We start from the raw sequence: 27,844 nt of genomic DNA on the forward strand, positions 1-27,844 counted from the left end.
AAAATAAATGTCCCTTTTAAAAGCATTACTTCAGTCAACCACTCAGGTGGTGTTCTATTGGCCAGTAGGTAAGTGGTATAAAAGCTACAGGAGATGAGTGGCTACCAAAGCTATTAGAGAGGCCAGGGATGGACAAGTTTCTCTGTGCTTCATCAAACAGTCAAGTCTGAGTGAGACTAACACACACACCACACACACACAATAATAACAGAAAAGCGAGAGAAGGCGCCTTTGACCCGAACAGACTGAGGATGAGAATGGAGAGAGCGGTAAACAAACAGTTGAGTGAAAGGCAGAGGTGTGTATGCCAATCCCATCAGAGATAAAAGGAAAGGAACAGCGGTGACTGGTGACAGGAGAGGACCGCAGAGTGGTGAATTATGGGAACTGACCTGGAGAGGACAAATGGCAGGAGGTGATGAAATAAACTAGTGAATAAAATGAGTGTCTCAGACATAGTAGAGTAGACACTCCAATTAAGAGATATCAAAAGTGTGGTGATTTCTAATGATGAGTTATTCTAAGTGTTTATCAATCATTTGTGCTTATAACAATTTGCTGTGGCCTACAGTATGCATGATTCCTAACCACCTGTATTTTCCATAAAACATGTAATTGACACATCATATTGCCAGATCTAAAACAAAAACCATATAAGTGTTAACCTGGTCTGTTATGACTATCTGTGGTATTCCATCTGGTCTCATGCTGACCCTGCCTGGCCCTGGCCCTACCCAGAGCAGTAGGGGCCAGTAGAGGACAGGAGGGCAGAGCAGTAGGGGCCAGTAGGGGACAGAGCAGTAGGGGCCAGTAGGGGACAGGAGGACAGAGCAGTAAGAGACAGTAGGAGACAGAGCAGTAGGGGCCAGTAGGGAACAGAGCAGTGGGGGCCAGTAGAGGACAGGAGGACAGAGAGTAAGAGACAGTAGGGGACAGAGCATTAGGGGTCAGTAGGGGACAGGAGGACAGAACAGTAAGGGACAGTAGGGGACAGAGCATTAGGGGCCAGTAGGGGACAGGAAGACAGAACAGTAAGGGCCAGTAGGCTACAAGTGACTTTAACCAATAGAAACACCCCAAGCTAAAAAGACCATACAATATGCTAAAGATGTACAAACATTAATTACATGGCCTAGAAATGTGATTTGGGGACACGTGGAGAGTTGTCGGGGGCTGAGTGAGATGGTTTTGGGTTAGGGAGGGGATGAGGGTTGAGGGAGGGAGAATGGGATATGCCAGCCACCACCCAGCTGGCACTTCCCGGAAGTCTGAGTCCCCAGCTGTCACCCACAGGCTCCAAGGGTTCAGCAGGCGCCAACACACACACAGACGCACATAAACAAACACACACACACCACTGTCAGTGTCAAAAACAAGGCTTGTTCAAGCTCTACACAGCCATTCAGTTTGGCAGTTGGTTGTTTATCCCTTTCTCTTTCACTCCACAGAGGGTTCAAAAAAACACAGAGAGAGAGAGAGAGAGAGAGAGAGAGAGAGAGAGAGAGAGAGAGAGAGAGAGAGAGAGAGAGAGAGGGACAGGGACAGAGTGAGCAGCAGGGGTGCGTGGATAAAATCACTGAAGAAGCCAAGCCAGAAAAAAAAGTATACGCTTTTAGTTTTTGTTGTCCTAGGCTACCTGGCTAAAATGCTTGCTCGCTAGCCTAACTTCCTTTCATGGGCAACTAGTTAACATTAGCCTACTGCATCTAGCTACATATTGAACTTCCATCCTCTCAGGTCAGGGGCACAAAGTATGAATGTGGGGTTGTAACAGAATCACTGTTAAAATAATTGGCCAGTACGGAGAATTAAGTAAAATCACAAGTCCAAATCCCCATCTCCAGCCATGGCTAATTTAGGAAAGGGCCATTTTTTGTTAACTAGCTAGCCACCGGAGTACAACAACAACATGCAACAATTCAAGTTCGGTCAATGACGTTTGGTATATTGATGTGATTGGTGTGAAGCCAAATCCAAACTGGCTTCCCTTGACACTTTATTTTGGTGCGCCAGAACCATTCACAGTTGAGCTAAAAAAGTTTTTGATTATAATTTGATATATATATATTTTTTTATCAAGCAAGGCAATAATGCTTGCTGGTTTCCCTTGTACACGGGTGGCTGGGGGGTGTTATGGGTAACAATCCTTCGTAGAAGTGCTTATATTATTACGTATATTTTTTATAAATTAAGATATGCAAGATTTATATACAGTTCCAGTCAAACGTTTGGACACACCTACTCATTCAAGGGATTTTCTTTATTTTTTAAACTGTTTTCTACATTGTAGAAATAAGATAAGACATCAACACTATGAAATAACACATATGGAATCATGTAGTAACCAAAAAAGTGTGAAACAAATCCAAATATATTTTAGATTTGAGATTCTTCTCAAGTTGCCACCCTTTGCCACCCAATTTTGTTTCTGGTGTCCTTTGACAGCTCTTTGGTCTTGGCCATAGTGGAGTTTGGAGTGTGACTGTTTGAGGTTGTGGACAGGTGTCTTTTATACTGATAACAAGTTCAAACAGGTGCCATTAATACAGGTAACGAGTGGAGGACAGAGGAGCCTCTTAAAGAAGAAGTTACAGGTCTGTGAGAGCCAGAAATCTTGCTTGTTTGTAGGTGACCAAATACTTATTTTCCACCATAATTTGCAAATAAATTCATTAAAAATCCTACAATGTGATTTTCTGGAATTTTTTTCTCATTTTGTCTGTCATAGTTGAAGTGTAGCTATGATGAAAATTACAGGCCTCTCTCATCTTTTTAAGTGGGAGAACTTACACAATTGGTGACTGACTAAATACTTTTTTGCCCCACTGTAGTATGTATAAGCTGGAAGTGGAAGCCTAAGTATTGTTGTCCATTAGTTTACTCCAATTAGGGGAGGGGTGGCAGGGTATAATTAAAATAATATATATATTTACAAAAATATAAATGGAAATGATGCAGACAACTACACTGGAAGAAGCCACAATCTGCAATTTTAAAGCTTGGCTTCCCTTGGCATCCATGAATACATGCCACTGAGAGTGAGAGAGAGACAGAGAGAACAGATCTCCTAAACAGCTAGTGTAGTGTACTGGGGCGGAGTGGAGAGACAGGCAGGATATGTGGTTCACCAGAGTTGACCTCTGACCCATATGGAGCACGGCAACGACCCTGGACCAATCAAATGCCAGGAAGGTGGAAAGTCCACTGCTTCCTTATCACCGGGTTGGGGACGGAGTGTTCCACTAAACGGAAACAGCAAAAAAACCACAGATAGCCATGCTACCCATGAGGCTTTATGAGAAAAGGGATTGTCGTGGAGGTGGGGCGTTTCTGGGAACTGTGGAAAAGTGCAGATGTTGACAGTAGTAACAGTTATGATAGTCACTAGGACAAAAAAAGGTGGTTGGGTTGAATAATAATATACGAGTAATAATATGCTACATTATTGCAAAACAATGCACATGTACACATATTGTGCTATCACAAGTCAAAAATATTTAACATAATTTGGACCGAATTCAATATTATCCTTCTTATGGACTCCTCAAAAATGTCCTGTCCTCTATAAACATATGCTACAAAACCGGTGGCTTCCGTTGGTTTCAGTGTGTACCTTGGCACTGTGACAATGTTTAAAATGCCTGACATTGATGTGCCAAAAGCACATCTTCTTCCCACTTCCTCTACCATAACTGTAATTGCAGCAGTTTACTGATGTAGGATCTTAATTTGATCTATATTGTAACAGCAAAAGTATCCTGCAGAAACATAATTTGAACATTTTGTCCATAATGTTGCTTGATTGTGGTTAGGTTATTATCTGGCGAGAAGTAGGCTATATGAAAAGTGCAATACTGTTAATATAACCATGTGTTCGTGTGGGTTTTCATTTAGTCCATAATGTTACTTGATTGTGGTTGGGCTATTAGCTGGCCAAAAGTAGGCTACATGAAAAGTGCAATACTGTTAGACCGTGTAAAAGTGTGGGATTTCAATTAATTTATGTAAATCATGAAGTTCATCTGCATTTCCTGTGGTGAAGGAAAATTCTCAGCAACAAAAGAGTGATCAAATGATGATCCCACATCTGTAAGTAATGCTGTTCTAAACATACTGTATATTGGCTTACTCTATTTTCCTACAGACTCAAACAACCCACATGGTTCAGTGGGCCTAAATAGATCTTTGGTCTGTCTCGTACTGTTCAAGGTAATTACACAATTTAAAAACTAAGGATATGACCTTACTTTCCCTGTAAGACGGGAAGGAAACACTTTACAATTCCCTATATAGTGCACTAGTTTTGACCAGAGCCCTATGAGCTCTGGTTAAAGTATGTCAAGCATCACTACTTCACAGGAGCATAATTTGAACGTGAACCTTTTATATTTTTATTATATCAAAATGTGTTTTTGGCAGAAATGTCTTCTGGAACATGTGAACTTTCATGTTCCTTAATAACAAATGTGTATGGCATCTGTAAATACTAATACAATTGTTAAATTAGGAGCCTAGTTGGTTTCGCCACGGAAAAAGTCAGCAACCTTCCCACTAGCCATGATTGGCTAAGATAATGAGTGGGCTGGACATGCCGAGAGATGAGTTCGGATTGGTCTGCCATGTAGGTAGCTTCTGTCTAACATGAGCTGGTCAGCATGTGTAGGTAATCCTTTATGAAGCTGCTTTCCTGAAAGATGCATAAAAAGATGCATAAGTGTTGCTCTACATTTTCTGGAGGACCGAGTTTTGAAATCAGTGGAATTAGAGTATGATAGCTAAGGAGATGGAGAAAATTCTGAGTTGAAAAGCGAAAACACAGAAGGCTGTTGTATAAACCACCTGTCTCCAGATTACATCTTCAAACTAAGTGCAACCATGGCATTCGTGAAAGAGTGGGAGAAGATTTCATCCATCTTTACGGGTAAGAGAGTCTAGCTAGCTACATTTTCAGATATTATACAGTTCTCATTTTGTCAGAAAGAAAGTTTCATTTCAAGTTCGCTAGCAAGCTTACGTTAGCTGGCTGGCAAGCTAGCTAACATTACGTGTATGATCTGTGTAGTAATATTATTTGTATCTCAGAGCCATTTGCATGGCCAGTTATAGCCTAATGTTAGCTAGCTAACATTGAACCTGGATGGTTAGCTACCTGCAGATTCATGAAGGGTAGTAACGTTATGAGTTGGGATTATGGTTCATTGTTTAGCTAGCTACACGTCTAAACAAGTGTCCACTATGCAAGTCACTATTTCAATATAATGTTAATGTCACTGCGACAACTGTCGATAGACGTAGCTGGTAAATTCGCTCTGGCTATCTACTCTGATTTCAGAACACTCTTGTCTGAGTGTACCAGATCGCAGAATAACTGACCAAATAACGAGCGCTCAACACCCGTTGAATATGGCCGTGTCAGTAAAAAAAAAAAAATATATATATATTATATATATACAGTGGGGAGAACAAGTATTTGATACACTGCCGATTTTGCAGGTTTTCCTACTTACAAAGCATGTAGAGGTCTGTAATTTTTATCATAGGTACACTTCAACTGTGAGAGACGGAATCTAAAACAAAAATCCAGAAAATCACATTGTATGATTTTTAAATAATTAATTTGCATTTTATTGCATGACATAAGTATTTGATCACCTACCAACCAGTAAGAATTCCGGCTCTCACAGACCTGTTAGTTTTTCTTTAAGAAGCCCTCCTGTTCTCCACTCATTACCTGTATTAACTGCACCTGTTTGAACTCGTTACCTGTATAAAAGACACCGGTCCACACACAATCAAACAGATTCCAACCTCTCCACAATGGCCAAGACCAGAGAGCTGTGTAAGGACATCAGGGATAAAATTGTAGACCTGCACAAGGCTGGGATGGGCTACAGGACAATAGGCAAGCAGCTTGGTGAGAAGGAAACAACTGTTGGCGCAATTATTAGAAAATGGAAGAAGTTCAAGATGACGGTCAATCACCCTCGGTCTGGGGCTCCATGCAAGATTTCACCTCGTGGGGCATCAATGATCATGAGGAAGGTGAGGGATCAGCCCAGAACTACACGGCAGGACCTGGTCAATGACCTGAAGAGAGCTGGGACCACAGTCTCAAAGAAAACCATTAGTAACACACTACGCCGTCATGGATTAAAATCCTGCAGCGCACGCAAGGTCCCCCTGCTTAAGCCAGTGCATGTCCAGGCCTGTCTGAAGTTTGCCAATGACCATCTGGATGATCCAGAGGAGGAATGGGAGAAGGTCATGTGGTCTGATGAGACAAAAATAGAGCTTTTTGGTCTAACTCCACTCGCCGTGTTTGGAGGAAGAAGAAGTATGAGTACAACCCCAAGAACACCATCCCAACCGTGAAGCATGGAGGTGGAAACATCATTCTTTGGGGATGCTTTTCTGCAAAGGGGACAGGACGACTGCACCGTATTGAGGGGAGGATGGATGGGGCCATGTATCGCGAGATCTTGGCCAACAACCTCCTTCCCTCAGTAAGAGCATTGAAGATGGGTCGTGGCTGGGTCTTCCAGCATGACAACGACACGAAGCACACAGCCATGGCAACTAAGGAGTGGCTCCGTAAGAAGCATCTCAAGGTCCTGGAGTGGCCTAGCCAGTCTCCAGACCTGAACCCAATAGAAAATCTTTGGAGGGAGCTGAAAGTCCGTATTGCCCAGCGACAGCCCCGAAACCTGAAGGATCTGGAGAAGATCTGTAGGGAGGAGTGGGCCAAAATCCCTGCTGCAGTGTGTGCAAACCTAGTCAAGAACTACAGGAAACGTATGATCTCTGTAATTGCAAACAAAGGTTTCTGTACCAAATATTAAGTTCTGCTTTTCTGATGTATCAAATACTTATGTCATGCAATAAAATGCAAATTAATTACTTAAAAATCATACAATGTGATTTTCTGGATTTTTGTTTTAGATTCCGTCTCTCATAGTTGAAGTGTACCTATGATAATAATTACAGACCTCTACATGCTTTGTAAGTAGGAAAACCTGCAAAATCGGCAGTGTATCAAATACTTGTTCTCCCCACTGTATATTTTTTTAAGCGTAACTAAATTGTTGCCAGAAGCAAAGTTGCAGTCACCAACGCTCTGGATAACATAAAAACAGCCTAACCAGCTCTGCTAGGGCGAGTAAAATGGTCAGTGAGATGTTCTCTGATTTTGGTCTGGAAGTAGCTAGCAAGCTAGCCAACGTTAGCTAGTTAGCTTTGGTGCTTGACTGCTGTTAGGTCAATGTGAACAATGCTGAATGGATGTAGACAAAGAAGAGCTCTCCCAGACGGGTACCAAAACATTCAAGGGCAATTTTCTCAAACGTGAGGTTACAAGTTTATAAACTTTCAAAGCAGAAACTTTCCCATTGTTTCTCAACTGTAGGGTATGATATACCATTTTCCTGCTCTGAGTCTCTACTTTTATTCAATGTAAAAAAACACAATTTCAAATTTTGCTCCATGAGACCGAATCGAGCCGGTCGGTCACATTTGACCCTGCTTCTCACAGCAGGAAAATAATCCTGCAGCAACAGGAAATGTGAATTATTATGTTTATTATAATAAATGTGCGTTGATATATTTTTCATCAGGGTAAATCAAGTCAGACATTTTAAAGTTGAAATTAAACTTTAGAAGCCTTTAAAAAAATGTAATACATTACAATTTGTATTTCCTGCCGTGCAGGATAATTCTCTGCAACAACAGAGTGATCAAATGAAGATAGCAGATCTGTATGTAAGAAACGACAGGCATTCATGTAGTATTTACCACAATTCGGGTTTCTAAGAAAACACTGACTAAATGTAGGTAATATGTGATAAGCACTGCATAGCTAAAAATGCTTATATGCCTATTTCAGGGCAATTACAGTAGCTATTCTGGAATCTACGAGTGTGTCAATGGCCTACATGTATGTAATGTAAAGTTTAGTCACACAGAACTTGAGAGAAGCTTGAATAAAGACCCTTGGATTGGTTCATGCAACCTGATCAAGAGGAACTAGGCTAGATTGTAAAAGGAGCTAGCTATGGCTTCATGTTCATCTCTCTCTCGTCTCTCTATATCCCCTCAAATAGAAAAAAAGGCACAAGAAAAACAACTCAGGGATCAAATGACAAACAGATCATGCAAGAGCGGAGGTCCCTTTGAACCTCTCTCTAACGGAAGTAAGCTTTTCCGCCGCTCTCTCTCTCTCTTATCCCCTTCCCTTATCCCCTTCCCTCCCTCCTTGCACCGGAGATGGGCTTTCAACACACAAAGCCCTGGAAGAACAGACCATGAGGGGCTGAGCCCTGGCCTTGTCTGTAGAGCAGAGGTGTCACGACACTTTGTGGATCCTGTCTACACCAGGCAGTCACTGTCTCCCTGAGCCTATCCCAGGTCTCTGTACTAAAAGGGTTGTATCAATAAGATTAGCCTGCTAACTTTGATCATTGATCATGGCCACACACTCATTCACAGAAAGCTCAAATTGAATGTAAGTTACTGAGAGTATATAGTCAGTTAAACTATTTCAAGCAACACTTTCGTATGTAGTTGTAAATATCTGCGAGTTACGTTGGGCTGCGGTCAACACACTTTGCACTCAACAACCTTCCTTCCTCCCCTCCCTGAACAACTGAGATAGTGGATAATAAAGTATTATTTTGCTTACTTATCTAAACTGAGAAAAAAAGGTTTAGAACCTAAAAGGGTTCTTTGGCTGTTCCAACAGGAGAATCCTTTTTGGTTCCAGGTAGAATACTTTTGGTTCCATGTAGAACCCTTTCCCCAGAGGGTTCTACATGTTTTTTTAATTTTATTTTATTTTATTTAACCTTTAACTGTTCTACAAGTAACCCAAAAGAATTCCACCTGGAAACCAAAAATGGTTCTAGCTGGACCCAATAACAGCCAAAGAACTATTTTGTAACCTTTTTTTTCTAAGAGTGTAGTAGCTTCACATCTTCTACAGTAGAAGACGAAGAGCTGTCCATATTTGGGATTCACCCTCTGACCACTATACTGTATGTGTCTGTGCAGAAGGCAGAGCAAAAACAAATAAACAGAATGTAAAACCAACTGGAACAAACAGTAAGCTAACAGTATGCAGGTGTGTCATGGTTAACCTATCCAATCTGTCTATTTGAACAGGTGTCACTGTGTGTGTGTGTGTGTGTGTGTGTGTGTGTGTGTGTGTGTGTGTGTGTGTGTGTGTGTGTGTGTGTGTGTGTGTGTGTGTGTGTGTGTGTGTGTGTGTGTGTGTGTGTGAGTAGTACGAGTACCTGGGGATATGAACGGATCCTACTGAGTATAGGACAGAGGCCTTTCCTTGTAATCTGATCAGCGTTGCGCCCCTCCCCTCCTCTTCTATACCTCATTCCACTCCCTCCTTTGTCCTGGTTCGTGTTTATCTGTTCATCCCCTGAAGGATGTTACAGGGAATTTCCTAAAAGATAATCCCTCTGCTTTTAGCACCCGCCAACCAGGAGAGTTAAAGGAGGAGGAGGTAATGATAACCATTCTCCTCTCCTGTCTCTGAGAGGGAATGTCTTTACCATGTGTGCCCCCAAGTGATCATTTCTGCCTGGCTTGCGCCACACACACACACACACATTTTTCTATCCTTGTTTTCCATTCAAAACCCAATTTTCCCTAACTCTAAACCTTAAAATGTCTTTTGACCTCGTGGGGACATGGGAAATGTCCCCATGAGGGAGAATCTTTGTTTTACTATCCTTGTGGGGATTTAGGGGATTCCAGGTCCCCACAAGATTAGAAGAGCTAGATCACACATACATGTAGCTGCATGCCGCTGTTACTTTTTTGCTTACACACACACACACACACAGCCTTGTATCATGCATTCTAATAGTCAACAAGAACATCTGTGTCAAAGAGAACCCCCACCAACAACAACAGGAAGCCCTGCCTACAGGAAGTCATTAAAGGGAAGTTATGGGTTTACACTGCTAATAACACACACACACACGGATGGGAGTGTGTCTTTTGCTACAGTATAATGTTGAGGGGAAGTAAGGATTGGTAGAAATTCTCCATAAAGTTCTCCAACTGAAATGAAGCCAATCGGTGCACATGCTGAAGTGGAAGTGGGACAAAGGACCTGAGTGTGAGTGAGAGTGTGTTAGTGAGTGAATGAGTGAATGAGTGAGTGACAGAGTGTGAGAGAGTGTGGGAGAGTGAGAAAGAGACAGAGTGAGAGAGTGCGAGAGCATGTAGTATCTTCCTGACTAAACTTGGCATGAAACCCCAAGTCCTCCCCAAAACACCAAAACATGTCTCCAGCCCTCTCTCTTTAAGGGCTGCACCACTTTATGTAAAAGGGAGGGGGGACCAGAGAAACGAGGAAGGATGTGGTACAGAGACCAAACAGGTGCCAGCGCAGAGCACCCCTTTGTGTGGCTTTTTACAGCTTCCACACCCGCCGGCGAGGGACCGCCTCAGTGTCAACCACATCTCGGTCACACTGGAAACGTCAACAAGACCACGCCAACTTCACAGAGGAACTGACTAAAAACATACATGTACAGTGCATTCAGAAAGTATTCAGATCTTTTTACACATGTTACATTGCAGCCTTATTCTATAATAAATAAAACATTTCCTCATCAACCTACACACAATACCCCATATTGCCAAAAGCTGTTCACTTTTGCTATTTTTTTTTTTTTATATATATACAGAAATACCTGAAAGACCCTTTGCTATGAAAATTGAGCTCAGGTGCATCCTGTTTCCATTGATCATCCTTGAGATGTTTCTACAACTTGGAGTCTACCTGTGGTAAATTCAATTGATTGGACATGATTTGGAAAGGCATACACCTGTCTATATAAGGTCCCACAGTTGACAGTGCATGTCAGAGCTAAAACCAAGCCATGAGGTCGAAGGAATTGTCCCTAGAGCTCCGAGACAGGATTGCGTCGAGGCACAGATCTGGGGAAGGGTACCAAAAAATGTTCTGCAGCATTGAAGGCCCTCGAGACATCATTCTTAAATGGAAGAAGTTTGGAACCAACAAGACTCTTCCTAGAGCTGGCTGCACGGCAAAACTGAGCAATCGGGAGAGAAGGACCTTGGTCAGGGAGGTGACCAAGAACCCGATGGTCACTCTGACAGAGCTCTAGTTCCTTTGTGGAGATGGGAGAACCTTCCAGAAGGACAATAATCTCTGCAGCACTCCACCAATCAGGCCTTTATGGTAGAGAGGCCAGATGAAAGCCACGCCTCAGTAAAAGGCACATGACAGCCAGCTTGGAGTTTACCAAAAGGCACTTGAAGGACTCTCAGACCATGAGAAACAAGATTTGCTCGTCTGATGAAACCAAGATTGAACTCTTTGGCCTGAATGCCAAGCGCCATGTCTGGAGGAAAAAGCACCGCTCATCACCTGGCCAATACCATCCCTACCATGAAGCATGGTGGTGGCAGCATAATGTTTTTCAGCGGCAGGGACTGGGAGACTAGTCAGGATCGAGGGAAAGATAACGGAGCAAAGTAGAGAGAGATACTTGATGAAAACCTGCTCCAGATGCGCTCAGGACCACAGACTGGGGCGAAGGTTCACCTTTTAACAGGACAAATGACCCTAAGCACACAGCCAAGACAATGCAGTTGGCTTTGGGACTAGTCTCTGAATGTCCTTGAGGTGCCCAGCCAGAGCTCAGACTTGAACCCGATCCAACATCTCTGGAGAGACCTGAAAATAGCTGTGCAGTGATGCTCCCCATCCAACCTGATAGAGCTTGAGAGGATCTGCAGAGACGAATGGGAGAAACTCCCCAAATACAGGTGTGCCAAGCTTTTAGCGTCATACCCAAGAAGACTCGAGGCTGTAATCGCTGCCAAAGGTGCTTCAACAAAGTACTGACTAAACAGTCTGAATACTTATGTAAATGTTATTTCAGTTTTAATTTTTAATACATTTGCAAAAATGTCTAAACTTGTTTTTGCTTTGTCATTATGAGGTAGTGTGTGTAAATTGATGAGGGGAAAAAACAATCCATTTTAAAATATGGCTGTAATGTAACAAAATGTGGAAAAAGTGAAGGGGTCTGAATACTTTCCAAATGCACTGTAGATAGATATGGAGATGAACACACATTTATTGTACATGTATTTATAAAGAGGGGCCAGTCCAGTGTATCCACATCTTTGACTGTCACTGGAAAAGTCAACAAGACCACTGGCTTCACAGAGGAACTGACACGGACTGTATACTTGTAGATTCTGCTGCTACTGCTTGCCATTTGAGGTCTAGGGAAGGTTACTGTAAAGCACTTTGTGTGGAAAAGCCCATGATCTTGGTCGATGGACCATGAAACAGAGTGAGTTTTGGATACTTGTGGGCTTTTATAGAGCAACTGCTGATGTAAAAATGACACATATGGAGACATGCCAGTGCAATATGTTCAATTTATTTAGTTCATAGTATGAAAGGGAACGCATGAGAAAATATGCCGTACACTATACAACAGTGGGGGTATATGGTCATACACACACACAGGCGCTTCATCAGCACATGACATAATGCATAGATTCTACTAATAAATGCTAGTACAAGAACCCATAGCGCCACACACACACACACACACACACACACACACACACACACACACACACACACACACACACACACAGGACCAAGTCAAAGGGAGGAGTGTGAGTCTGTGGAGAGGGAGGTGGGTGACCTTAGGCTGAGGCGACAGGGGATCCGCTCTCACCTTCCCTCTCTTCCTCCACCCTCTCTCCCCTTCGGTCCTTCTCCTCCCCGCGCACCTGCAGCAGGATCTGACTCTGGTTGAATAAACACTCCTTCAGTTTGTCCTCCGTCAGGGTGAGACGTTCTTCCAACACAGAGACAGTCTATGGGTTAGGAGAGGATCACACACCAGTTTTAGACTAGAAGTCTTTCACGACAATGTCAACACATCACTCACTTCAACTTCTGTCTACATCTAACTCTGTATCATCTGCTGTTCTTTCATAAACATTACAATTGAGTTGCCAGATTGGGAAGGAAGGGGAAGTATTTTACGGTTGCCAGATTGGGTTGAAATGAAGTGGTTTAGCCAGGGCTGCCAGATTTGGATGAAGAGTTAAGGGACTGACCTGAGTGAGGACGTCAAGCTGCTGAACGATGCGTTCCAGGGTGCTGCTGAAGTTCATGGGGAGGTCTGAGCGCATCTCCAGAGGGTACGTCATCCCCTGTTCCCCCTCCTCCTCCCTCCTGCCTCCCATCTGCCCGGACTGGGACCCAGATGTCGAACCCTGTCCACTACTGTGACAGTCTTCATTGGGGTTGAGGCTGGTACTGGCAATCCGCCGTGCTGGCAAATTGTTTGCATGGCCGTTGACAGCCTTGAAAGAAAGAGGGGAGGGTGAATGCAACAGCTGACCAGGTTTGATTGATTTTGAAGTGAACATTAACTTTAAGGACCTCACAACGGAATTTGAGGGAAAGCATTGCAACTTATAACTCAATGGTTTTACTTGGTGCGGGGACTTTTGACCTGAACCTCACAACAGGCAACCGTAAGGTCTGTGGTTATGTAGACGTCATGTGAGAGGGCTATTAACCAGGTAGAGACTGGTTTTATGAGACAACTTAATCGAGCCAGCTTCATCAACAACCCATTGACAATACGCAGACCAGACCAGCCAGCTTCATCAACAACCCATTGACAATACGCAGACCAGACCAGCCAGCTTCATCAACAACCCATTGACAATACGCAGACCAGACCAGCCAGCTTCATCAACAACCCATTGACAATACGCAGACCAGACCAGCCAGCTTCATCAACAACCCATTGACAATACGCAGACCAGACCAGCCAGCTTCATCAACAACCCATTGACAATACGCAGACCAGACCAGCCAGCTTCATCAACAACCCATTGACAATACGCAGACCAGACCAGCCAGCTTCATCAACAACCCATTGACAATACGCAGACCAGACCAGCCAGCTTCATCAACAACCCATTGACAACACGCAGACCAGACCAGCCAGCTTCATCAACAACCCATTGACAACACGCAGACCAGACCAGCCAGCTTCATCAACAACCCATTGACAATACGCAGACCAGACCAGCCAGCTTCATCAACAACCCATTGACAATACGCAGACCAGACCAGCCAGCTTCATCAACAACCCATTGACAACACGCAGACCAGACCAGCCAGCTTCATCAACAACCCATTGACAACACGCAGACCAGACCAGCCAGCTTCATCAACAACCCATTGACAATACGCAGACCAGACCAGCCAGCTTCATCAACAACCCATTGACAACACGCAGACCAGACCAGCCAGCTTCATCAACAACCCATTGACAATACGCAGACCAGACCAGCCAGCTTCATCAACAACCCATTGACAACACGCAGACCAGAGATCATCAACTAGATTCAGTCGCGGGCAGATATGTTCTGACCCTCCGCTCATGAAACAAATTACTAATCATTTGTAGACAGCAAATCTAATGCAAGAAGCCCAAACAGACATAATATTTGAATAAAATATTACCATTTCAAACCTTGTTTACATTTGTATACGATCATTTACATTGTGTACAAAACATTAGGAACACCTGCTCTTTACATGACAGACTGACCAGGTGAAAGCTATGATCCCTTATTAAAAGGTCACTTGTTAAATCCACTTCAATCATTGTAGATGAAAGGGGTGAACGAGCAATACAAAATATTGAAGTGCCTTTGAACCGGGTATGGTTGTAGGTGCCGGGCGCCCAGTTTGAGTGTGTCAAGAAGTGCAACGTTGCTGCGTTTTTCACACTCAACAGTTTCCTGTGTATATCAAGAATGGTCCACCACTCAAAGGACATGCAGCCAACTTGACAACTGTGGGAAGCACAGGTACAACTCAATATTAGGAAGGTGTTCCTAATATTTTGTAGACTCAGGGTCTCTCTCTCTATTATGTGGGGAATACATTGGAACAGATTTCCAAAATAAAAATAACAACTGATTTGCTGGTGTTTTTACAGTCTTATTTCCAACAAAAAAACAATTACAATGTAACCTTTTGCTCAGAAAACTTGGGGGGCCAAATAAAATCACCCATGGGCTGCCAGTTGGGAAGCCCTGACTGCTGCCAGTTGGGAAGCCCTGACTGCTGCCAGTTGGGAAGCCCTGACTGCTGCCAGTTGGGAAGCCCTGACTGCTGCCAGTTGGAAAGCCCTGACTGCTGCCAGTTGGAAAGCCCTGACTGCTGCCAGTTGGAAAGCCCTGACTGCTGCCAGTTGGGAAGCCCTGACTGCTGCCAGTTGGGAAGCCCTGACTGCTGCCAGTTGGGAAGCCCTGACTGCTGCCAGTTGGGAAGCCCTGACTGCTGCCAGTTGGGAAGCCCTGACTGCTGCCAGATGTGAAGCCCTGACATAGAGGAGGTGGTTACAACCGTAATGCTAATGACAAAACATGGCAAATGTGTTAGTTCATGAATCCTATAAGCTGTAAAGCCTAGCCAGTCTCTCCCGCTCACTCGCCCCTCCCGCTCTACATCCCTCCCTCTGGCCAATAATGTTTTTACAGTAGAGGAAAGGAGACGGTGAGAGGAGAGAGACTGTGCCCAAGAAGGCCAAGGTAACATGTCTAAAAGACTATCACCCCCACATAGCACTCACGTCCGTAGCCATGAAATGCTTTGAAAGGCTGGTCATGGCTCACATCAACACCATCATCCCAGAAACCTGGACCCACTCCAAATCGCCCCAACAGATCCACAGATACACTCCACACTGCCCTCTCCCACCTGGACAAGAGGAACACCTACGTGAGAATGCTGTTCATTGACTACAGCTCAGCGTTCAATACAATAGTGCCCTCCAAGCTCATCACTAAGCTCAGGACCCTGGGACTGAACACCTCCCTCTGCAACTGGATCCTGGACTTCCTAATGGGCCGCACACAGGTGGTAAAGGTTAGCAACAACACATCCGCCACGCTGACCTTCAACACAGGGGCCTCTCGGGGGTGCGTGCTTAGTCCCCTCCAGTACTCCCTGTTCACCCACGACTGCGTGGCTACGCACGACTCCAACACCATTATTTAGCTTAATGACGACACGACGGTGGTAGGCCTGATCACGGACGACGATGAGACCGCCTATAGCGATAGAGGTCAGTGACCTGGCAGTGTGGTGCCAGGACAATAACCTCTCCCTCAACGTCAACAAGACAACAGAGTTGATCGTGGACTACTGGAAAGGGAGGGCTGAGCACGCCCTCAATTACCTCCTGCACATCAACTCTGTGCTGGTACCCGTGTATATAGCCAAGTTATAGATACTCATTGAGTATTTATTCCTTGTGTTATTATTTTTCTATATTTTTATCTGCATTGTTGGTAATGGCCTGTAAGTAAGCATTTTGCTGTTAGTCTACAGCATGTGACAAATGACATTTTATTTGTTAACTTGAGCGGTTATGACCTGAGAGACTTGGGGAGTAGGACTCATCGTATTGGCTTGCTCCTGAAAAAACAGTTAACAGAGTTGGAGAACTTTCCTACATATTCTGAGACCAAATCCATACCTCCTGAAGCAAGATAAACAATAGAAACTAGCTGAAGCCCGTCCTTAGAGACAGTAAATCATTGAATATCATACATTTTATTCAAAAGGAATTTCATTATTCAAAGCAGGCTCACAACCCAAGACCATGCAGACAGACAGACAAGGATCAACACGATCTACAATGTTGCTCCAACACACAGACTTCAGATCACTGCTAGTACACAGACAAAGATACAGACAAGATGTGTCCCTGTGCTCCAACTGCCCCATACAATACACAGACACAGACAAAAACAACGTGCTAGCGAGCTTCCTGGGCAGGGTAAGGGAGGTACAGGGGCGAGGAGATAGAGATTAAAAAAGAGAAGGAATGAGACAAGAGGAGAGGAAGGAGGTGGTGAGTGGGGGCTTAATGCATGGAGGAATCGATTCCTGCCTTGTTTCCTGTGCACTTACATCAAAGAGTCTGGGAGGGGGGGGGGGGGGGGGGGGGGGTGAAAGGGAGAGGAAGGAGGGCTTGGTCCTAACTGGAGGTGAACAAAGCTGTCAGTGTGTGAAGAGGGACTCCAACTGGACTGCTTTCTATCTCGCTTCTCCCCCTCTCTCTCTGACCCTCCCTGGGCCGCATCTGGGCCGCATCTGTTGTGTTCATTAATGCCCAGCAGACCCAGACCTGACTCCATCCATCTCTCTCTGACCCTCCCTGGGCCGCATCTGGGCCGCATCTGTTGTGTTCATTAATGCCCAGCAGACCCAGACCTGACTCCATCCGTCTCTCTCTGACCCTCCCTGGGCAACATCTGGGCAACATCTGTGGTGTTCATTAATGCCCAGCAGACCCAGACCTGACTCCATCCATCTCTCTCTGACCCTCCCTGGGCAACACCTGTTGTGTTCATTAATGCCCAGCAGACCCAGACCTGACTCCATCCTTCTCTCTCTGACCCTCCCTGGGCAACATCTGGGCAACATCTGTTGTGTTCATTAATGCTCAGCAGACCCAGACCTGACTCCACCCGTCTCTCTTTTCGCTTCATCTTGTGTCTTTCTCTTCTCTTGCAGGAAGTTGGAGAGCAATCAGACATTAAGAGGCAGCATACCATGTGTCCATCACTGTAACACACACACTGTGCTCATTTGCCATGTCATCTGGAACGGCGAGACACGGCTCATTGCCACAGCAAGCAAGGCCATCGGTGGCATTCTGCCAGCTCGGCTGTCTGTTCGTTTGGTCGGTGGGAGAAGAGTGGGCGAACAGAAACTTTAATCAAACTACAGAACCATTCCCAGATAGATAACAGAGCTGGGGCACCGTCTGTCTGATACCACTGTAACACTTGGTCTGATACCACAGTGTTAGTATGTAATATTATGAAAACTTCAATCCTGAGGTTGGCAACTGAAGGCCGTTATCTGTTACTATTACAGAAGGGCTGGCATAATATTCTGTAACATACCCGCCGGTAAAGGGTAAGAGTACTGTTTTAATATCAGTTCCCTAAACAAGTGTCATTGACAGAGTCTATTCTCAGAAATTGATAATGTATAGCAATATTAGATACTTATGATAATAAAAACAAAAAAATGTTTAAGGCTTGTGCTGTTTCCATTAGCAGCATCTTCAGCCCATATAAGGTCATGCCACTCTGTCTACGGTGAACACTCTGTCCCAGATTTTGAAGTGGACACAGGTGGACACCCAGCGCCAGCAGCGTACCCAATTAATGCCAATGACCAATTCATTTATCTCCCTGTCCTCAGCAGCCACTAGCCAGCCTCTCCATTGCACCCAGACCATTAGAAATGAGTATGTCTAAAATGCCAGACTATTCCCTATGTAGTGCACTACTGTTGATGAGTACCCTATGGGCCCTGGTCTAAAGAAATGCACTATAAAGGGAATAGGGTGCATTTGGGATTCAAGAGCTACTCCAGCAGAGTGGTCTGAGAGAAGAAACAATCAGAATAATTGTTATAGGCTTTATCTGTTGTTGCCGTGGGATATATAGTACAGGAAATATAAAATTATAGTGGTGTTAGGGGGGTAAGTTGATTTCTTTCTTTCTCTTGTGGATTTAGACAGCTAACATGCCATGTTACCACACTAGTTTGATTGGGTTGTTGACTAAAGTGTTAGATAGATTAAAGGAAAATAGATAAATAAACACACACAACCGGTCAAAAGTTTGGACACACCTACTCATTCCAGGGTTTTCCTAATTTTTTACTATTTTCTACATTGTAAAATGATATTGAAGACATCAAAACTATGAAATAACACATATGGAATCAAGTAGTAATCAAAAAGTGTTAATATCAAAATATTTTTAAATTTGAGATTATTCAAAGTAGCCACCCTTTGACAGCTTTGCACACTCTTAGCATTCTATCAACCAGCTTCACCTAGAATGCTTTTCCAACGGTCTTGAATAAGTTTCTACATATGCTGAGCACTTGTTGGTTGTTTTTCCTTCACTCTGTGGTCCAACTCATCCCAAACCACCTCAGTTGGGTTGAGGTCGGGTGATTGTGGAGGCCAGGTCATCTGATGCAGCACTCCATCACTCTCCTTCTTGGTCAAATAGCCCTTACACAGCCTGGAGGTGAGTTGGGTTGTTGTCCTGTTGAAAAACAAATGATAGTGGGACTAAGCGCAAACCAGATGGGATGGCGTATTGCTGCAGAATGCTGTGGTAGCCATGCTGGTTAAGTGTACCTTGAACTCTAAATCACTGACAGTGTCACCAGCAAAGCACCCCCACACCTCCTCCTGCATGTTTCACGGTGGGAACCACACATGCGGAGATCATCCGTTCACCTACTCTGCGTCTCACAAAAGATACAGACCAAAGGACAGATTTCCACACGTCTAATGTCCATTGCTCGTGTTTCTTGGCCCAAGAAAATCTCTTCTTCTTATTGGTGTCCTTTAGTAGTGGTTTCTTTGCAGAAATTCAACCATGAAGGCCTTATTCACACAGTCTCCTCTGAACAGTTGATGTTGAGATGTATCTCTTACTTGAACTCTGAAGCATTTATTTGGGCTGACATTTCTGAGGCTGGTAACTCTAATGAACTTATCCTCTGCAGCAGAGGTAACTCTGGGTCTTCCGTTCCTGTGGCGGTCCTCATGCGAGCTAGTTTCATCAAAGCGCTTAATGGTTTTTGCGACTGCACTTGAAGAAACTTTCAAAGTTCAACTTTTTATGGATTGACTGACCTTCATGTCTTAAAGTAATGATGGACTGTCATTTCTCTTTGCTTACTTGAGCTGTTCTTGCCATAATATGGACTTGGTATTTTACCAAATAGGGCTATCTTCTGTATACCCCCCCCTACCTTGTCACAACACAACTGATTGGTTCAAACGCATTGAGGAAAGAAATTCCACAAATTAACAAGGAACACCTCATGAAGCTGGTTGAGAGAATGCCAAGAGTGTGCAAAGCTGTCAATGCAAAGGGTGGCTACTTTTAAGAATCTCAAATATATTTGATTTGTTTAACACTTTTTTGGTTACTACATGACTCCATCTGTTATTTCATAGTTTTGATGTCTTCACTATTACGCTAGAAGGTAGAAAATAGTAAAAATAAAGAACCCTTGAATGAGTAGGTGTGTCCAAACTTTTGACTGGTACAGTATATCATACACAGATATTAAAAAGAGAAAATGCAAGGTTTTGTGTGTGTGTGTGTGTGTGTGTGTGCACGTGTCCTCAGTCCACATTTCTCCATTCCCTTCCCCTATAAACACATAGGCGAGTAGAGCAGAGGGCTGCTACTCTCTGTCCGCCTGCTGAGGGGAAGAGAACATTTCCTCGTCACAGGATGCCATGGTAACACCATTAGTCAGCCTCAGAGAACAAGGAAATGGGTTGTTAATTGGATTCGTTCTGACATTCTTGATTTCTTGTTTCTAGTTTTTGATTATTTATTATTTGTGCACTTGTTTGACAATTTACTGCAATGTTAAGAGCTAGTAAAAAGCATTTCAATGAACCCGCTATAACCCGCTATAATATCTCCTAAACTGTGTACGCGAACAACACACTTTTATTTGGATTTGAAATCCTTATGGAAATCAAAGGAGGCATTATCTCCCCTGACCCCCACCCAGGATCTTTCTCACACACTGCAGTCATTTTGACCATCTTCCTTTATGAGTCTTGGAGATCAAAGCGTTTGTGGGAGTTCGTAGCAATGAGTACCTGGGTTCAAATACTATTTTGTGTCTTTCAAATACTTGAGCGTTTGTTTTAGCCTAGTAGTTCCCAAACTTGGGGGGTGGGGGGGGTGGGCAGAGTACGGTGCCAAGTCCAGCTTTAAACAAGGTGTAATTTCTAAATTGGGTAGTGCATTATCTGTTCCTCTTGTCATGGTAGTCATTTATAACTTGCCAGAAATGTCTAAATCAACTAGCCCATGTCAGCTAACTTTTAAACTTTTTTTTGTCACATGAATGCACATTAGACATGGCAAAATGTATAGACTTACAAGAAATGTGCTTTAAAACGGCAACATTTTCTTTGCACCCCATGACAAAATGTGTAGAACTGCAGGAAATAAGCTTTAAACCTGCTAAATTCTTTCCACCAACAAGATGGGTGTAAACAGTATGTGTCATGAACAGTGCTTATGCCTATCGAAATCGACGTGGCGCGCGGGATGTTCTCCAATGCTGGAAAGGGGGCCACGTGTAAAAAATAATAATACGTTTCTTAACCACTGTTTTAGCCCACCTGTAGTGCTAGATGGGCAGGGTTAGCACTTTCGGGATTTTTCTATTGGTTGCAATCCAACAGGCAAGCTCAATCAACTCCAGCTAAAGTATTTCAAATAATATCTGAACCAAGGTCTGCTTGAGGGGAGCTGGCGGGGCAGGCTAAAAGAGTTAAGTCTGCTCTCAGGCCTCAGTCAGTCTGTGTGTGTGTGTGTATGTGTGTGTGTGAGATACATGGGTCAGCTGTTTGTTCACCCGCAATTGCTACAGCACGACTCTGTGATAAAGTGAAAATCTGAGGCCAGCACCTGACCCTAACCTGCAAACATAGAAAATACGGATGGCAGAACGATTTTGACAGGCCTTTTTAGATAAGCCTGTTTCTGCTTATAATGTAATCTTGTCTATAATTAGATACATGCAGCTTCTCTTCAGTCAGTGCTTGTTGCTCTAGAAGACTAAGTAAACGCTTACGCACTAGAATAATGTAATAAATCGATAGAATTATCGGTAAAGTTTGTTTTCTTCTTTATCTCTGCTTCTCTCGCCCAACAAAGACGTTTAGGGACCGGGGAGAAAATGCTAAAAAAAGTAAAATAGGAAACATTTTCCATGTAAAATGTCCAAGTAACATCGGTTTGACCGGTTTTAAGGAAATTAAAAGCTATTGAAACAACCCAACGTGATTTCTTCAGCTTAGATGCATATTTTGTGTGGTTGAAATACTATCAGTGTTTATGATGCTGATAAAGATACCACCTTTACAGATGGTCCCTAAACGCACACTCATTCTCTCAAGATTAAATAAATAAATCATATTTTCCACTCCTGTTTCTGAGTCAAAATTTACATTAGGTTTATAATTTTACTGCAAGAAATGCTTAATTCTGCACGAGTTATTATAATATTAGGCTATGTGAGAGGTTATAGACCAACAGTCACTGTCCAGATTTCAGTTAGGCTACTATTCCATTTAACCCATCTGAACAGTACAGTTCCCTTGACGTGTCATTTTGAAGTCTCCATCTTGTGACTGTCGAATTTGTATAGCGCCTCACAAATCATCACACAACACTGCTATCATCATCATCTTTTACCACTTCACCAAACATTAGACTAACGTTCTGGCCCTTCCCTCTATTCATTTTGAACTCTATTTCACAGCTTTTCTCTTATTGAATTAAACTCCTACATTTTCCTTTCTGCCTCAGTGGATCGACGTAAACTTTTTATGACCAAGTTCCCAAAAGCGTTTGTCAATTGGTGTGTATTTGACATGCTACAGTTAGCCTCAGCTTTAGGGCCTATGTACTAACGGCAGATAAAAATAATGAAAGAAAAAAACTCAATGTAGCAGTATACAATTGCACAATAATTTTACATTCATGGATTTTTAATGCATAGTTTTTTCTTTATTTAACCCACCAACCCACCAGCTAATTCAGAGACCGATCCCTCTTCTTCTCACCCACACACACTAACTTGACCATGTTTTCAGCTACCATCAGGATACACACTAACTTGACCATGTTTTCAGCAACCATCAGGAGACACACTAACTTTACCATGTTTTCAGCTACCATCAGGATACACACTAACTTTACCATGTTTTCAGCTACCATCAGGATACACACTAACTTTACCATGTTTTCAGCAACCATCAGCATACACACTAACTTTACCATGTTTTCAGCTACCATCAGGATACACACTAACTTGACCATGTTTTCAGCTACCATCAGGACACACACTAACTTTACCATGTTTTCAGCAACCATCAGCATACACACTAACTTGACCATGTTTTCAGCTACCATCAGGATACACACTAACTTTACCATGTTTTCAGCAACCATCAGGATACACACTAACTTGACCATGTTTTCAGCTACCATCAGGACACACACTAACTTTACCATGTTTTCAGCTACCATCAGGATACACACTAACTTTACCATGTTTTCAGCTACCATCAGGATACACACTAACTTTACCATGTTTTCAGCAACCATCAGGATACACACTAACTTGACCATGTTTTCAGCTACCATCAGGACACACACTAACTTTACCATGTTTTCAGCTACCATCAGGATACACACTAACTTTACCATGTTTTCAGCTACCATCAGGACACACACTAACTTTACCATGTTTTCAGCTACCATCAGGATACACACTAACTTTACCATGTTTTCAGCTACCATCAGGATACACACTAACTTTACCATGTTTTCAGCAACCATCAGCATACACACTAACTTTACCATGTTTTCAGCAACCATCAGCATACACACTAACTTTACCATGTTTTCAGCAACCATCAGCATACACACTAACTTTACCATGTTTTCAGCAACCATCAGCATACAAACTAACTTGACCATGTTTTCAGCTACCATCAGGATACACACTAACTTTACCATGTTTTCAGCTACCATCAGGATACACACTAACTTTACCATGTTTTCAGCTACCATCAGGATACACACTAACTTTACCATGTTTTCAGCTACCATCAGGATACACAAACTTTACCATGTTTTCAGCAACCATCAGCATACACACTAACTTTACCATGTTTTCAGCAACCATCAGCATACACACTAACTTGACCATGTTTTCAGCTACCATCAGGATACACACTAACTTTACCATGTTTTCAGCTACCATCAGGATACACACTAACTTTACCATGTTTTCAGCTACCATCAGCATAAGATGGCCAGGGGAATAGAACCAAGTACAACTAGGCTGCTTAGCTTGCTTTGTTCATATTAGTGCCCAACATATCCTTCATTAACTAACCTTGCTATATAATATCTGTAATACAGTACAAAATCTATATCTAATTTTAGCTAACAACAACAACGCCATAAGTTTCTCTTGTCCTGCCGTTGGTGGATTGTTATTTAGACTGCATAACAAGGAAGTGGTCACCCCAGGGTGAATAAATAGCCTTATGGTCTGCGTTCCCAAATGGCACCATATTCCCTATTTAGTGTACTACTTTTGATCAGAGCCCATAGGGCTTTGGTCAAAAGTAGTTCACTTTATAGGGAATAGGGTGCCATTTTGGGATACAGTCATAGTTCTGGCTGGCTGCTGGGGTGATATCAAAATATGGTGTCCTGTTAAAGTAGGCCATTTCCTGTGTTGGGACAAGCCACAGCTGTCCCCTGTCACCTAGTCAGGTGAGGCTCAGAGGGCTCTAAAGCTCTATTTCCTGTTGGGCTCTACATATTAACAGTCTGGGCAGCAGAGCGGATGGTGGATCATTTTACAGTACAGCTAGGCTACCCATTGCCCTCCTCCTCTGTCATGCAAACATAAGCGCACAAATACAACCGTGTGCATGTACACATACAAATTCTCTCACACACACACTTTCCTTCTTACGCACACTAAACTGTATACATTTAAATCTCTCTCCCTTATCTCAATCTCTCTCACAAACACAAAACATCTCCAGCAGATGTGATCGAACTTGATATTGTGTCAGTGTTTTATGAAGTCTATTATTCTGTTGAAAAGCTTGTTTTGAAAGAAGAGGAAACCGGAGGTGGGTCTTGTGGCTGTGAAGAGGCCACTTCCTCTTTATCCCTCTCTCTCCCCCTCACCCCATCCCTCCCTCAGTCTGTATCTCTTTTCTCTCCCTCCCTCTCGCCTCAGACATCTGAAATGAGTCCTCCCACACATGGGCTCAAATATCCTGTTCCACAGATGCCATAAAAATAAAAGACAGCACTGCATTTTATAAGCAACTCTGCTGTGCAACTAAGTGGTTATGTCATGTTGTGATTGTAACCAGGTCGAGGGAGGTAGCACGGGGCATGGAGGGAGAATGGGAACAGTAAACAACCGGCCCCGGTAATAAAAACAGCACTGACTGAGCCGTCAAGGTTCAATGACAGGTGGACTGGTATCGCCATCTCACGGACATACACACACTCCCTCCCTCTTTAAATTGTAACCATCCTCTTATCTATAACAAGTATCCTTAGTATTTATCTCCATATTGCAAAAAATAACAATGTTCGAAGCTGCCCTATAGGCTACCTAAAACTCTGACAAGACAAAATGCTGTGAAGGGAACTCTGACGCCAAGGCAACATGGCGAACAGTAGAGAAAGATAGATAAAGTATTCCTGAAAAGGAGCGGCGACGTGAATAGGAAAGGAAGGAGAGAAGGGAAGAGAGAGCGAGAGGGGGAATCTTGGCAGAAGAGATGCAGACAGACACAAGGGAGAACAGATGAGGCGAAGAGGTGAAAACAGGCATTCTGACCCAGTTCTGGAGGAAGGAGGAATGAGATATGTCACCCATTCCTACTGAGAGAAGACTGATGACTCATCACCAACAGAGAACAGACACTACAGCTCCAACACTGGAAACACAGGAGGCGTGGAGGAGTATGCTTCTCTGAATGTGTCTCGGTGCTTCACTGGTACCGTTGGAACCATGTTCCATGTGTTACTGTGCTAGCAAAGCTATGGAGCAGTCCAGTAATATGAGAGGCGGGCATGATCATGTGCTACTGAAGCAACGAACCGTCCTGCAGAGAGAGAAATGCATTAACACAACCAAATATCAACCTTAATGTAACATTTATGTAGCAACACTGCATGGACATAATGGAGACTTGCTATGACATTGTGATCTATGCTAAATTGTTCAGCTGTTGTCATTTATATTGTGTAACAGCATAACATGCATCTGTCCTGAGACAAAGCGATACAGGCTGTTATGTTGTTACCCATTTGCAGCGTTGTTATGGTGATAGAATCGTTGTTAGTGCTACCAGAGAACAAGGTGGACTATTATTAAGCTGTTCTTCTCAACATCAGAACCAACCCCTCCATTCAATTCTCTCTCTAAGATGTATGCGCACGAGTCCTGATGTGGATTTGAGCGCTGCTAAATAACCATGGCAACCCACCCAGACCTCTTCACAGCTCTTCAATCCAGAGCTAGTCATTTGTGTTGAATTGTAATCGTCATTGTTCAGGTTTATGAAGAACATGAGCAAAAGTATGTGGACACCTGCTCTTCTAACATCTCATTCCAAAATCATGGGCATTAAATATGGAGTTTGTCCCCCCTTTGCTGCTATTTAGTGGGAAGGCTTTCCACTAAATGTTGGAACATTGCTGCAGGTACTTGCTTCCATTCAGCCACAAGAGCATTAGTGAGGTCGGGCACTGATGTTGGGCGATTGGGCTTGGCTCGCAGCCAGCATTCCAATTCATCCCAAAGGTGTTTGATGGGGTTGAGGTCAGGGCTCTGTGCAGGCCAGTCAAGTTCTTCCACACCAATCTCGACAAACCATTTCTGCATGGACCTCGCTTTGTGCACGGGGGCATTGTCATGCTGAAACAGGAAAGGCCCTTCCTCAAACTGTTGCCACAAAGTTGGAAGCACAGAATCATCTAGAATGTAATTGTATGCTGTAGCATTAAGAGTTCCCTTCACTGGAACTAAAGGGCCTAGCCAGAACCATTATTAGCCAGAACCAGCCCCAGACCATTATTCCTCCTCCAACAAACTTTACACTTGGCACTATGCCTGCGGCAGGTAACGTTCTCCTGGCATCCGTCAAATCCGTATTTGTCCGTCGGACTGCCAGATGGTGAAGCGTGATTCTTCATTCTAGAGAACACTTTACACCACTCCAGCCGACGCTTGACATTGCGCATGGTGATCTTAGGCTTGTGCGAGACTGCTCGGCCATGGAAACCCATTTCATGAAGCTCCCGACGAACAGGTCTTGTGCAGTTTGGAACTCGGTAGTGAGTATTGCAATCGAGGACAGACGATTTTTAGGCGCTAGGCTCTTCAGCACTTGGCGGACATATTCTGTGAGCTTGTGTGGCCTACCACTTCGCAGCTGAGCCGTTGTTGCACCTAAACGTTTCCACTTCACAATAACAGCACGGACAGCTCTAGCAGGGCAGATCTGACGGACTGACTTGTTGGAAAGGTGGCATCCTATGACTGTGTCACATTGAACGTCACTGAGCTCTTCAGCACGGGCCATTCTGCTGCCAATGTTGGTATATGGCGATTGCATGGCTGTGTGCTCAATTTCATACATGTCAGCAACAGGTGTGGCTGAAATAGTCGAATCCACAAATTTGAAGGGGTGTCCACATACTCTTGTATATATAGTGTATCCAGTTGTCAACCGTCGGCCAGGCATGCGTCGGCCAGGCATTGGATTGGTGCAACTGGGAGATTGGATTGGATTGGTGCAACTGGGATTAACAGTACTGTATGCTACTCAATAGCTACATGGGTTCAATTGTAAAGATGTGTCTGAGGCTGCCATTGTTAACATGTATGATGTTGTTAACCATACAGAGGTGCAGGTTAAAAAAGGGCAGGATATGGAGTGCATACCTAGAAATAGCTGCTTTCAAAACATTCACCAGGTAGCCTATTGCTTCACTTCAAATTGTAGCGGTCGTTATTGTTGATGTTTGTGTGCCGTTGACAGAGGTCAGAGTGTTAAAAGTTAACGAGACAGGTCTCTGTGCGGCAGAGACCAATCCAAGCTCA

General features: G+C 43.6%; 1 protein-coding gene across 3 annotated transcripts in view; it reads right to left on the bottom strand.

Annotated features, from left to right (window-relative positions):
- Window positions 1-12,418: 12,418 nt before the first annotated feature.
- The window catches only part of poc1b (POC1 centriolar protein B), a 62,161-nt gene continuing 46,735 nt past the window's right edge, over window positions 12,419-27,844 (bottom strand). For 2 of the 3 annotated variants that reach the window (XM_071416081.1, XM_071416082.1), the window contains 2 exons: window positions 13,132-13,380; window positions 12,419-12,885 (listed from right to left, as the gene is read on the bottom strand). In XM_071416081.1, the coding sequence (XP_071272182.1) occupies window positions 12,712-12,885; window positions 13,132-13,380 (423 nt within the window). In that variant the 3' untranslated portion in view covers window positions 12,419-12,711. Of the gene's footprint in view, window positions 12,886-13,131; window positions 13,381-18,967; window positions 19,186-27,844 lie in introns of those variants that run through there. The other variant, XM_071416085.1, reaches the window with a different exon arrangement.

Source organism: Salvelinus alpinus, chromosome 9 (genome assembly GCF_045679555.1).
Source record: "Salvelinus alpinus chromosome 9, SLU_Salpinus.1, whole genome shotgun sequence".
NCBI lineage: Eukaryota > Metazoa > Chordata > Actinopteri > Salmoniformes > Salmonidae > Salvelinus > Salvelinus alpinus.